Source organism: Alternaria arbusti (genome assembly GCF_024043155.1).
Source record: "Alternaria arbusti strain BMP 1465 chromosome Unknown scaffold_1, whole genome shotgun sequence".
Lineage (NCBI taxonomy): Eukaryota > Fungi > Ascomycota > Dothideomycetes > Pleosporales > Pleosporaceae > Alternaria > Alternaria arbusti.
The window spans coordinates 372,249-385,627 of record NW_026249941.1 but is presented as its reverse complement, the minus strand read 5'-3'; the positions used below and the strand labels follow the sequence as shown (position 1 = coordinate 385,627).

General features: G+C 53.5%; 5 protein-coding genes across 5 annotated transcripts; 2 read left to right on the top strand and 3 right to left on the bottom strand.

The window, feature by feature from the left end:
* Positions 1–310: 310 nt before the first annotated feature.
* On the top strand, positions 311–1,890 carry J4E86_000150 (uncharacterized protein; the record flags this gene model as incomplete). Its single annotated transcript, XM_051440726.1, has 4 exons — positions 311–377; positions 429–657; positions 710–1,221; positions 1,283–1,890. 4 exons carry the CDS (start codon positions 311–313, stop codon positions 1,888–1,890), a joined length of 1,416 nt encoding a protein of 471 aa, XP_051306897.1.
* Positions 1,891–2,046: 156 nt separating this feature from the next.
* On the bottom strand, positions 2,047–3,400 carry J4E86_000149 (uncharacterized protein; the record flags this gene model as incomplete). Its single annotated transcript, XM_051440725.1, has 5 exons — positions 2,047–2,361; positions 2,423–2,928; positions 2,993–3,037; positions 3,092–3,237; positions 3,294–3,400. The coding sequence occupies 5 exons, from the start codon at positions 3,398–3,400 to the stop codon at positions 2,047–2,049; spliced, it is 1,119 nt and encodes a 372-aa protein (XP_051306896.1).
* A 931-nt stretch (positions 3,401–4,331) lies between these two features.
* On the top strand, positions 4,332–5,186 carry CBR1 (NADH-cytochrome b5 reductase; the record flags this gene model as incomplete). The annotated part of the gene is made up of 1 exon (XM_051440724.1): positions 4,332–5,186. The coding sequence occupies one exon, from the start codon at positions 4,332–4,334 to the stop codon at positions 5,184–5,186; it is 855 nt and encodes a 284-aa protein (XP_051306895.1).
* Positions 5,187–5,594: 408 nt separating this feature from the next.
* J4E86_000147 (uncharacterized protein) lies at positions 5,595–5,934 on the bottom strand (the record flags this gene model as incomplete). Its single annotated transcript, XM_051440723.1, has 2 exons — positions 5,595–5,611; positions 5,637–5,934. The coding sequence occupies 2 exons, from the start codon at positions 5,932–5,934 to the stop codon at positions 5,595–5,597; spliced, it is 315 nt and encodes a 104-aa protein (XP_051306894.1).
* Positions 5,935–5,984: 50 nt separating this feature from the next.
* On the bottom strand, positions 5,985–13,337 carry J4E86_000146 (uncharacterized protein; the record flags this gene model as incomplete). Its single annotated transcript, XM_051440722.1, has 3 exons — positions 5,985–6,488; positions 6,548–12,545; positions 12,592–13,337. 3 exons carry the CDS (start codon positions 13,335–13,337, stop codon positions 5,985–5,987), a joined length of 7,248 nt encoding a protein of 2,415 aa, XP_051306893.1.
* Positions 13,338–13,379: the final 42 nt, after the last annotated feature.

Genomic DNA, 13,379 nt, shown 5'->3' with positions numbered 1-13,379 from the left:
GAGGTACGACCGGGACAGCATACCGTCAGGCCTTTCGCTGCGTCTGGAGATTTTCCGATGAATCTGGGACGATGTTTTGGGAATACCGGAGACGCGGCTCACTAATTGCACAGGCTTTGTATCGAGTGGAGCTCGGTACCTTCCTGTGCCGAGTATGCAGCTGTATGGCGCGTTGTACTAACGCAGTGTGGCATGAAGCATTTTCGCGACGTGTAGTCGCTATATCTATCGAATGGGTCAGAGACCCCGAGTATGACGGGCATCAGAACTCCTATCCATTTGGCATCGCCTTTCTGCAGGAGTGTTGACCATGGCCAACTCAGACACCTCGATTGAGTATGGCAGCGACGAAGGAGTTGAGAAGCGAGACTATCCAGGTGAGCATCAAAGTATCCAATACCCAAACAAAATAGACTCACAGATAGCAGTCAAATGGTACCGCTCAACGTTTTTCAACATGACCATCTTGGGACTCTGCAACTTCAGCGCACCAGGTATCTGGGGCGCAATGAACAGTCTCGGTGCCGGCGGAGCCCAATCACCACATCTCGTCAACGCAGGCAACGCACTTACATTCTGTCTCATGGTCGTGAGCTGCTATTTCAGTAGCGTAATAGTGCATTACGTGGGCATCAAAGGAGCACTGATCTTTGGAACGTAAGCAACCACACCCCGTATGAGCGCATAGCATTACTAACGCGAACGACAGCATCGGCTACGCCCCCTACGCAGCAGCGCTCTACACAAACAACCGCTTCAGAACCGAGTGGTTCATCTACCTCGGCTCCTCCCTTTGCGGCATCTCAGCAGGGGTCTTCTGGATGGCCGAAGCTGCGATCGCGATTGCATACCCCGAACCATGGAACAAAGGAAAGGCACTGGGGTATTGGCTCACATACCGGCTTGCTGGCCAGATTCTTGGAGGAGCTATCAACCTTGGTTTAAACGCAGATCGCGATCAAGCTGGTAAAGTCACATACACCGTGTATCTGATCTTCATCGCTTTGCAATGTGTTGGACCTGTGGTGGGACTGTTCCTGAATAGTCCGGGTAAAGTCCAGAGGAAGGACGGGAAGAAAGTCAATTTGGCTATCCTAGAGAACCCATGGGTCGAGATCAAGGAAATTACGAGGCTGTTCTTCACCAGGCGCTTCTTACTCATCCTTCTTTGGATCGGGCAAGCTGTCTTCGCTGAGGCAGTATTCTTTACCTATCTTGCTCGTAAGTTATACCGCTTACCTTCGGAAAACATGAAGAGCGCCCAGTACTGATTGAAAAACAGTATGGTTCTCCGTGCGTGCCCGCGCTCTCGGGTCGTTCCTCTCCGGCATCATCGCAGTGACCTGTGGAAACCTACTCGGCCAATACCTCGACCGCACCAAGATTCCTCTGCGTGCCCGCGCACGCAGTACCTTCTGGGTCATCGTCGTTCTACAAGGCGCCTGGTGGCTCTGGGCAACGATACTCGTCACTGAGTTTCGCGATTCGAAACCAACATACGATTGGACGTCACCTGGCTTTGGGCGCGCTTTCGCCGTCTTCATCTTTCTGACTGCTGGCTTTCAACTCAACTACCTGTTCCTATACTTCATCATTGGCAAGTTAGCGGTAGACGAGCCTGAGGTCATTCGTTATGCCGCGTTGTTGAGAGGGAGTGAGAGTGCTTGGCAGGCTGTCAGTTACGGTATTACGAGTCTGACTGTATTTGCTGAAGTTGGAGCTGTGTATTGGAATTTTGCGTTGTGGGGTGTGGCGATATGGCCGGCATGGTTGGTTTTGAGGGAGTTTGGGGTTGGGGAGAAGGTGTCCCACACACAGCCTGTCGAGAGTGGCTCAGTTGACTACGAACAACAGGAGGTGGAAGGGATACAAAAAGGCTTATCGGGCTGATAGACATATTTGGCAACGGTGGAATACGCGACGCATGTTTGAGACGAAGAAGTATGATGAATTGAACTGTATGGACGCTATGATCAGTTCGCCATGTGAGAAAAGAATGAATAAAATAAATGCACAGAGAACTGCCAGCTTTCCAGTTACAAGAGCCTAGAATTCCCGCCCAGCTACCGACGGTGAGTCCTCATATTTGTAGCACAGCACGCCCTCGCCTTCTTGATTCAACGTATCCAGAACCTCACGCACGGCAACATCTTCGGCCATGAACCCCATCCAGACCGGTGTATCTAGTGTAGTCTGCTCGACGGCGTCAGCGGGAGGTCCAAAGCCCTCTATGGTCCTTGGGCCGCCGATGTCAGTCAGGCGGACGGGGTCGCGGCTCTGCCAGAGCGTCCACATGTAGTCGAGCTGGCAATGGTGAAGCCAGAAGAGCGGGTCGTTGGGGGAGGAGTAGATATCGCTGATCTGAGTAGGGTGTTAGTATGGAAGCACATAGAAAGGGTTGCAATAGGACAAGGTTACGTACGTCACCACCAATAGCCATGTGCCCTAGACCATGCGGCGACTGGAATGCGCTCGTACGGATCTTGTCCTCATCTTTGACGAAACTCAGCCCATCGATGAAAGCCTGGAGCTGGTAGTAGTTCTTTGCTTCCATGGTCGCTGGATAGATGTCTTCCCAACCGGTACTTCCATTGAACAGATCAAAGTCAACAGAGCGCGTCAAGCAGCGCGGGTTTGACGCCAGAGATTCAACAGGCCCGATGTTCAGAGACGCATTTCCAGCGAATGGGCCGTCCTTGATGCAACCATCTGTGCCGGAACCGTCGCCACCAAAAGCCTTCAGCACAGGTGAGGTGTAGATGGAGCCATTGGCGTTGGTGGAAGGGTTGTCGAGAGTCCAGTCCCAGTAGGGTTGTGCACCAGTGTAGTTGCATTCGGAGCGAAGCACAGATTCGAAAACCCAGATGGCGTAGCGGTGCCAAGGTAGGAAGACACCAACCGTGTGAATGCCGTAGATTGTGACGTTGGCTAGAGTAAGATCAGTTAGTATGGGTGTTGTTTCGGTAGGCAATGTCTCCCAAAGGGTACTTACCAGCAGATTCAGGATCATTGGCGAGTGAGGGGACATCTTGACCGCCTGTCGCATTTTGTTAGCTGACATGTATGCTTGTGGATGATGCCTAGTACCAACCTCGTGTAGCGTTGATGTGTAAGGCGACAAAGTCGTCAAACCTGGTCTTCAGAGTGCTGAATACTTCGGTACCCTTGGAAGGCGCCCGCTTCAGACATTGAACGGCATCAATGTAAGCGTTCTGTTCAGAAGCATTGAGAGTGCGCCTAGGAGAATGTCAGTAGGAGCCACAGACGGGTAGCTTTTGCTCCGAAACACATACCACTCTTTCCTGATGCGCGGGTTCGAACAGCTGCCCGCAGTCTCATTGACAGGCAGTGCGCTACATAGCGAAGCGATCGTTAACGAAAGTATGGCTGATAGACGCATGGCGATAGAATTAACAAAAAATGAGTGTGGTGTGAATCAATACCTACTGCGGAACGGAACGCTACCTATATAGAGATTCCACGATATGTCTATGCATCCGAAATATGACAGAGATTAAACCTCCATGAATACGATGAAACGACGTTGAACGGGTCTGCCTTGTAGATCTTATGTCACATTAGTTCACGAGTCGTGCTTCGGTCGCGGTTCCCTCAACGTTGTTGCACCGAGTCTGTGGAGCGGAAGACACAGAGCCACTGGGGATTCGCTGATCAGCATTAGCGTCGGCGTTGCGTGGTCTTGGTGATCTATTTTGATATGTAGCATGTCGGTAGCTCGAAGTCGGATGCGCTGAACAACTAGCACCCGCATCCGACATTGAACTAGGTACCATGTCTCTCGCGTGGTGTACCTAGCAGTCGGTACGTTCAAACGCGCTGTCTGGAAGTAATGTTTCCGCTTTCGGTAAGGGTTGTTTAGCATCGACGCACGCGTTCCGGGGGATTTTAGGGCGTCATGGACCTCTCTGGCCCCATAGTGTTGAAGCTCTGCAAGATGCGATGGTTTAGGGGTGAAGTTCAGTAATCACGTGCCAAGGCGCCTGAGCTCGCATCAATGCGAACCAGGATTATGATGTAAAAATCTGGGGCTGTGCAAACAGTGCAAAATGTTGTCGTAGGTTGGTCAATTGATGTAGGCATCTGGCGGAATGAAGAGATTCTGGGTGCGATTCCCCAATGCGCGCATGCGATGCGATGATGCGCTTGAACCCTGCCAAGTCTCGTCTCAGCAGCCAATCGGGGGGATAGGTCGTCGGGGAATTGTCACGGCGACCCTGTCAGTTCTCCTTCTCCCCACCTCTTCACTTTCCTTATCCTCTCCCCCCGCTTCCTACCTTACTTAATTGCTCCTTCCCCCTCGTGAGCCGACAATGCCATCACTCATGGAGCTTCTACCTATCGCGGTAGCTTTTGCTGCAGTTATAGGAGGTTTCCTCTGGTACAGCAGCAGCAGCGGTGGAAGCCGCAAGGTGCTGAAGCCGACGGAATTCCAGGACTTCAAGCTCTCGGAGAAGACTGTCCTCTCGCACAATACCGCCATCTACCGCTTCGACCTCCCCCGCCCAACCGACACCCTCGGCCTTCCCATCGGCCAGCACATCTCCCTCGCCGCTACCATTGCCGGCCAGCCCAAAGAAGTCGTCCGCTCGTACACACCGATCACATCCGACGAAGACAAGGGCCATGTCGACCTGCTCATCAAGTCATACCCAACCGGCAACATCTCCAAGCACGTCGCGAGCTTGAAGATTGGAGACACAATCAAGGTCAAAGGCCCCAAGGGAGCTATGGTCTACACACCCAACATGGTTAGGCATTTCGGTATGATCGCTGGTGGCACTGGTATCACGCCCATGCTCCAGATCGCGAAGGCCATCATGCGCGGACGCTCTACTGGTGACAAGACCGCCGTCGACCTCATTTTCGCCAACGTCAACCCCGAGGATATCCTGCTCAAGGACGACTTGGATGCGCTAGCGGCCAAGGACCCCAAGTTCAATGTCCACTACGTTCTGAACAACCCACCCGAGAACTGGACCGGCGGCACTGGTTTCGTTACTGCCGACATGATCAAGGAGAAGCTGCCCGCGCCTGCGAGCGATGTTAAGATCCTCATTTGCGGACCACCGCCCATGGTTGCGGCCATGAAGAAGGCAACCGAGAGCCTGGGTTACGCCAAGGCAAAGCCAGTCAGCAAGCTCGAGGACCAAGTCTTCTGCTTCTAGATGCTGGGGATGTTGGTTCGCCAGATATATTAATTAGATATTGACATCTTCGACTAATTGATACCATTGCACTACGCCATAATGCTCACTTTAACACCACTGAATCACTTTGTGCGTGCATGTTGTTATGCTGAAGCTCGTTCGTATTACAAAACTCCACTGACTAGCATTCAATGGAAGCCTACTATAGCAAAGTAGAAGAAGAACAATTGCAAAATAATTACATGTATGTAAAACACTTAAAGCGCTCATCCTCGACGTCCAAAAGATATCATGATGCTAACGCGAAACGCCTTGCAAAAAATAACAAAACCATGCGAATGCCAACCGGACCCAGGGTATTCAGAGCTCGTAGCGCAGCGTAACACAACAGTCCAGCAGCCGCCTAAATAAACGCCCTCGACCTGATTACAACACGAACCGTTCTCTTCCTCTTGATAGTACCAGTACCCGCAGCGCCAATACCGCCAACAGCGCTATCCCCATCGTCACCGGGTGTAGCCTCGTCCTCGTCATCCGTAATCTCTACATCCATTTGATCGCCCTCAAGTGGGAAACCACCTGGTGTATCATTCCCCAGAACCTTTGCCAGGGTATTATACTCCTTCTCGTCCAACTCGACCACTTGCGTAACAGGTGCAGCAGGGGCAACAGCAGCAGCGCGCCGCCACTGATAGTTCCTGACTGCGTCATCAACAACTCTCGTTGCAAAGCCCTCTTCTTCTTCCAACGGCGGGCTCAGCTTCATGATGGGATACCGGGATCTCCATGCTCCCCTCCCCTCAGAGATCCCATCTACTACAAAAAACCCTTCTGACCGCTGACACGACGGAGATTGGAGCGTAGACTGCCGCCGTACTTTCCTTTGTCGGCTGCAGAGACTTCGCCCATTTCGCCCATTAGGAGGCCGATGGAGCTGCCTCGTCGTGAGCGCGTGTCGCCAGCTTCACTTGCTGGCGCTGCGGGGACGCCGAGGGCGCTACGGCGTTCAACGCGGAGATTCTTCCAGCCTTCAAGTTCGCGCTCGAGACGCAGGGTCTTCTCTCGTTCTTCGCGAAGTTCGCGCTCGGCGCGCTTAGCGGCGAGTTGGTTCGTCGAGTCAGAGGACTGGAGGTCATCGATGGTGGCCAGGAGGCCGGAAATCTTGTCGCGCGACTTGTTGAGGTCGTCCATGACAGACGCGTTTTGCTTGTCGCGGCGCTCGATCTGCGTCTGTAGGTCCTTTACCGTACGGTCCACGTTGCGGACGCTACGCGATTCGGAGAGACGAGTGGATTCACTGTCTTCGAGCGCTTTTTCGAGCTGATGGATGAGTTAGCATCAATCGATGATGTGGGTTAGTGTGATCTGAGTCAACATACCTCTTGAATGCGTCCATGGAGGAAGCGGACGTCCTTGCCAGCTGAGCCGCTATAGCCCTTCGTCTCGAGATCGACCAAGCGAAGTTGCAGGTCCTTCAGACCCTTCTCGACAGCCGCCTTGTCCTTGTGAAGCTTCACATTGGCTTCCCGTTCAGCTACGATATCCTTTTGCAGCTCTTGGGCAAGGGCCTCTGCGCGGCGCATCTTGCCCACCGCAGCAGCAGTGATGTCCTCCTGTTGTGCCAAGCCGGACTTGAGCTCCAACAAGTCACGATCGTAAGCAGCTGCATTGCGCATAGCTGGAGACTCTGAGCGAGAGAGTTCATCGAGCGTATCAGCAGCTTCTTGCAGACGCGATTCGAGACGCTTCTTTTCTTCGATGGCAGAATCGCGCTCGGCTGCAAGGTCATCGACGTTGGTGCGCAGATTCCGGACCTGTGATAGCAGGCTGACGATCTTGGATTGCGCTTCGTTATGCGCGTTGGCGGCTTCGTCGCGCGAGTTGGAGATGGTTTGCAGAGTCATCTCAAGACGGCTCTTCTCCTTTGCCCAGGTCGATGAGTTAAGCAGCTCGTCGTCCCATTTGTTCCTCAGCTCCTCGATCTCTTCCCGTAGTCGGCCATTCTCTTCGCGAACGTGGATTACGTTCTCGCGCTCCTGGTCAATTTCCTGGGTAAGGGATGCCAGCTCAGACTGGTACTTCTTGCGTGTCTGCTCAAGCGAGGTTTCGCTGTCCTCGACGTCATGAGCGTGCTGACTTCTGTAATCTTCGAGCTCGTTCTGTAGTCGTTTCTTGGCTTGCAGAGCTGTCTGTAGGTCGGTCGAGAGGTCTTCAACACGTTCGTCGTACCGTTGAACCGTTCGCTGCAAGTCCTCAACCATACCGTCCATCTCCTTCCGCTCAGCCATGATCGTTGCGCAAGTTTCCTCAGCTTCACGCGCTTGAGTTTTGGCGAATTGCTCAGCACGAGATGCTCTCAATACGGCGATCTCCGCTTGTTCCAACTTGCTGAAGTACTCGTCGGCCCTGCTCTTGTACAGGTTCAAGCTTGACTGTACATCGACCAATGTCGATGTCTCGTTGTCCAGTCGGATCTGGAGATCAGCAAATTCTTGGAGAAGCTGGTTATGGTTGGCGTGCTCTTCCTCTCGCTCGTTAGTGAGATCTTCGAGCTCAGCTTGCATCTCGCGCAGCTCAGACTCTAACGAGAGCTTGACTTGCTTGATGTCGTCAAAGGCCGTCTTGGCGTCGGCGAGTTCATTGATGGCGGTGTTGTGAGCCTGTACAATCGATTTACGCGATTGCTCTTGGGATGTCAAGAGATCGAACAGCTGTTCGTGAGACTTCGTCTGGACTTCCTGGTAGGAGAGTTGGCCGGAACGAAGGCTATGCTCAAGGGCAGAAACCTTGGTAGCAGAGTCGTCAAGCATGTCATGCAGACGGTAGTTCTCACGCTCCAATTTCTGCACCCTTCGAACAGAGGGGCTATCATCCTGCCAGCCGTTGCGCTCAGGCGAGCGTCCAAGCTGCTCTTGAAGGTGTTTGTTCTGCATTTCCGACATCTGCAGCTGGTTCTGCACCATCTCAAGCTCGGCAGCCATGTCCATGCGATTGTTGAACGCGACTGTGTCAACAGTTCGATCAGAACGTGCGGAGTCGTGTGTAGCGTTGCTGATGTGTCGCTGGTTGGTGGGGGTGTTCGTAATGGAGAATGGTCGCTTGTTCTCGCTGTCTTTGCGGTTGTGTGTAGGCGTTTGACGAGCATTGGCTTGATTGACTTGGCTGCTGTTCATCTCCTCTAGCAGAGCACGCTTCGAGTTGGCATGACGTGCATCCATGTCATGAAGCTCGCCCTCATGCCTTTCTCGGAGCTCGTCAAGCTGAGCCTCAGCACGCGAGTATCGCTCTGATGCTACGCGCAAAGCTTGGTTCGCAGCTTCCAGGCGCTCGGCAATGTCCACCGTCCTAACAATGTCAGGTTTCGCAGCATCGTAAGTGATTGCGACATCGGCCGAGTCTGGGTCAAAGACCTTGCGGAGAAGCATAAGCTGTCGATGGCATTCCTCCAATTCCTGATTGGTGTTGTCAAGCGATGATTGAACCGCCTTTGTGTTGGCTTGAGCTTGTGTACGTAGCTGGCGTTCAGTCTCGAGCTTGCGGTTGACATCTGCGAGTTGTAGGTTGATGGTAGAGGAGGCCTGCTCTGCGTTGCGACTTGTCTTATGCTCTCTTGCAAGCTCGTGGTTGAGGTCCTCAAGGCTGAGCGACAACTTCTCTTTCTGCTTCTCCAAAGATGCGATCGTGAGCTGTGCGTCTTCGAGCTGACGGTAGAGGCGCTTGTTGTCTTCCTCAGCCTTGGACTTCTCGTGAGTCAACTGGGTGATCTTCACACGATGAGTGTCACCAGCTCGCGAGTTTGATCGCGCAATGTCCAAGTTCTTTTGTTGAAGTTTGTTGAGGAGTGCACGGTTGTCGTTCTCAGATGCTGTAAGTCTCCCCTTGATGGTGACTATCTCGCGTTCAAGACGCTCCTTTTGCTGGTCGTTGCGCTCTTTGAACGAGTCTGAGTCGGCGAGCATCTGGGTCAAGTTGTGAACCTGTTCGGCCAAGTCGTCACGCTCTGCCTCGAGTTGGTCAAGCTGTTGATCTTTTTCTTCCAGCTCGCGTTGCTGGATGGCTTGTCGTTCGGAAGCCAGCCTTGATTGCGCACGTTCTGCTTGAGCATCGGCATCCAACTTCTGCTCTTCCAGCTTAAGGTATTTCTCGCGAAGGCTGCGGAGTTCGTTCTGGTACTCTTTCCGCTCGTTCTCGTGTGCTGTGCGAGTTTCCGTAGCTCGTCGAAGAACGTCCTGTTGGGCGTACATCTCCTTCTCAATAGTGATCTTGGATTCGTTCAACGCATCATAGTCGCGCTTGAGCGTGTCGTACTTGTGCTCTCCAAGCATCTCAACATCATCGCGTGATTGTCTTTCCCGACTGAGCTCCTTTTGGACAGCAAAGAGCTCAGCCTTGAGGGCTTCTGTCTGCTCTTCCAACAGCTTCCGACTTTCACTGTACTCAGCGTCCTCCGACAGTTTCTCCTCAAGTAAACGTTTCGCGTCTGCGGCTTCACGTTCGAGCTGTTGCTTTTGGGAGCGTACAGCATCCAGCTCCGCCTTTGCGTCACGGAGGCGACTTTGGAGATCGTCATGCTTGGAAGCCAGGGTTCGCTTTTCATCGTCAAACAGTCGGCGGTCGTTTTCGTAGTTCTTGAGGTCGGTCTTCAGGATTGCGAGCTCGCTCTCCTTACGTCTGATGAGATCTTCATAGCTAGTCGATGTCGATGACAGATCCGCCATTTGGTTACGGATCTGCCGGTTCTCATCGAGGAGTTCTTTGATCTGGTTCTTGCCGGCCTGTACCTCCTTCTGTGAAGCTGCCAACTTGATGTCGAGGTCCTGGTCTGTCTTGAGAAGTTTATGTTCGAGGTCCTCGAGCTTTCGCTCCTTCAATGACAGGTGGCTCTTGAGCATCTTGATTTCCTGGTTCATTGTCTCCTCAGCCTGGCTTCTTTGAGATTGTTTGACCTCAAGCTCTTTGAGCTGCTGATCCAGACGCGCGTTCTGCTCCTCTAGCTCTTGTGTTTCGCCCTCGAGCTTACTGATGATTTGCCCTGCTTGTTCCAGCTCCTTGCGCAGATGTTCGACCTCCTCCTCAGTCCTCCTCTTCGCTTCCATGAGATCGTCTAGCTGGTCTTCGAGTTGATCCTGATCTTCGATAGCACCAGCCAGCTTTTCGGAAAGCTCAGTCTCACGGAGCTGAAGACGCTTGAAGATCTCTTCCTTGTCCAAGGCAAGCGCACGTTCGCTTTCAAGCGTCTTCTGGATACGTTGGATATCCATTTCTGCGCGCCTTCGCTCGTCCTCGACCCGCTGTCTTTCGGCAGCTTCTTGTTGCATCTTTTCCTCGAGCTGGTGGATCATCTCGTCGCGCTTCTTGACCTCTGCTGCCTGACGTGTCGCACCAAGCATAGGCCTCATCCGGGCGAAGAGCCTCCACCATGGGTTCGACTGCATGTCAAGGTAGACCTGGAAGTTGCGCTGAATGATCCGAGTGGCCTCGGCTCGATAAAGACGTTTGTGAGCTAGACGACGTTGCACAAATCCACGAGCTGCGGACTGGAAACGAATCATGATATCGCGGATGAGCGCATCGCGTTGATCTTCGAGTTCGGCAAGGACACCGGCCCTGAAGAAGACCTTTGTGATTCCGACACGGTACAATGACCTATCAAGGTTGATCTTTTCGAGAATCATGTTGGCCGCGACCTGCCCTTCGAGATAGCCTCTGGGAAGATCTCTGCAGAGTACCTCGTATCTCTGGCGGAATTCCACGAAAGGAAGTCGGTTGGGGAAACCAGTACGTGCGATACGTATACCTTCCAGAACACCATTGCAACGCAACTGGTCGAGGACAAGAGGTGCGCTGAATTGCTTTGGTCGTTTCTTGTGATTTGGAAGAATACATCGGACGAAATGGGGGTGAGTGGAGTGGAGCTGAGTCATGAGCGTCGACAATTGCTCTTTGTGGCGTTGAGCAACGGTACGGAAGAGGCCCTTCTTGACACGGCTGCGGGCTCCACCCATGCCATCGTCCGCATCGGCACAGTCAACGAAGAGGTTAGCGATTTGCTTGTCGGCAGAACCAGCCAAAAGGCGAGTGACGTTGTCGTTCAATGGGTCCTTGTTCTTTTCCAGCCAGTTCTCTGTGGAATACTCTACTTCGGCAGCGTAGTGGGTGAGGACGAAACCTTGAGTGAGGAGTGATCGCTTGTACTTGGTGCTCTTGCGGTCCCATAATGAATGCAGCTTCTCTGTGAAGCTCTTGTCGGTGGCTTTGGGCATGACACTGTCTTCGTCCAGGCAGGAGAAGATACCAATGGGGTTTGGTAGCTCGATCAGGTCGATTGTCGGCTGGAGATCGCGGCCAAAGTCGATGAACTTCCATTCTATCTGTTCGCGTGCGTATTCTTCTTGTTCCAGAACGAACATGTGGTGGTTGAAAAATTGTTGTAGCTTCTCATTAGTGTAGTTGATACAGAGTTGTTCAAAACTGTTCTCGTCGAAGATTTCGAAACCGGCAATATCCAGCACGCCGATGAAATGTGAGTCGTCTCCACCACCGCCGGTCTGGTCGAGCTGGCGATTGATACGATCGACAAGATCACCGAAGCCACGCTCGTAGATACCCTTTGCGAGAGCATCGATGGAAAGATTGACTTGTTCGGGCGTCTGAACTTTTTCAACCCACTCTCTGCCGGCCTTGACGCGAGGATGCAAAAGGGCTTTGATAAAGTCATCGGCGGAGATGCCGAGTAATTGGGCGACTATCTGGGCTTGCTGCTCAGCTGCAAGATTCAGTGTAGCCTGGTCTGCCCGCCGACTCTCCTTGACGGCCCGGATGTTGCCGAGATGCAGGACTGCAGCGACCGTCTTCAAGATGGCCGATTGCTCCTTGTCGGTAAAGCCCATGACATGGAAAGCTTCGATCAAGCCATTCCACTCATCTCGGTCATCCACACCGGAAATTACGTCGTTGCCATGCCTTGTGTACTCAAAGTCGTCTGTGTCTTTGTTGTCCAGGAAGAATTCCTGCTTCATTTGGCTCTGTGCGCCGCGCAGCAGCTGATAGAAGACGTGATAGTTGCGCTCGTTTGAGTTGAGGCGCACGACTCTTGACTTCTCCAACAGATACCAGTCTATGTATGCGCCAGCGATGTGTCCGGTGCGGGAGAATTCGATCCTGATGAACTTTCCGAAACGAGACGAGTTGTTATTCCGCACCGTTTGCGCGTTACCGAAGGCTTCGAGGATAGGATTGGCTCGTAATATCTGCTCGGATAGGTTGGAGAGGTGGCGGCCTCCTGACTTTGCCCGTGGGGTTTCCGAGTTGGCGACAGCGGCTAGATACTGGATGACCTTCTTGGTGTTCTCCGTCTTACCAGCACCGGATTCTCCGCTATAGAGGGTCAGTTACGGCTGGTTTAGATGTTGGGCTAACTCACGTCACGAGAATACTCTGGTTGGTGCCTTCCTCTATGAGATTCCGGAAGGCGTGATCAGCCATGGCGAAGATATGCGGCTTGGTCTCCTCCCTACTCCGGCCCCGGTACATGTTGATGTACTCTCGCGAGTAGATGGGCAGCGGGCAGTAGGGGTTCACGGTGACGAGAAACAGTCCGGAGTAGGTGTATATCAGGTCGGCCTGGTATCGCATGTGGAGGTTGTGGATGACCGAGGGCTCGTTCAGATGGGTGAGTTCCGCCATGTCGTCGGCCTTGTCGAACTTGGCCGGATTGACCTTGTCGATAGCGTCGGCGTCGACATCCTGCTGTGTGCCATTGTCGCATTGGACGAGGATGCGTCCACCCGGCAGGTCCTCGACGACCCATCCGCGGACGAAGGCCGTGACGGGATCCCTAAGCCAGACATAGCGCTTGCCGGAGAAGTCGTTCTCGCCTTCCACGATGCCACCCAGGCGCGGAGCAGCGTCGTCGTCCTCGGAGATGAACTGCGGGGCAAAGGTGCCGACGGGCGTGCTGTTGCGGTTCGAGTTGGAGCGCAGGCGTGCCGAGTCACTGCGGCCCAGCGGCGGGCTGGTGAGGTTGGTGAGGGAGCGGTTGCGCAGGTGGCCCATGGGGGAGTCGTCGGCCTCGTGCAGCGGCGAGGAGACCGAGTTCCTGGCAAAGGGAGTGCCGCGCGAGTTGCGGGCGAAGGGTCGGCCATTCGGCGCGGGCCCGTTCGCGCTCATGGTGGTGAGTGGTGGTGGTGTTGTCGTGGTGCAGTCGTCGTC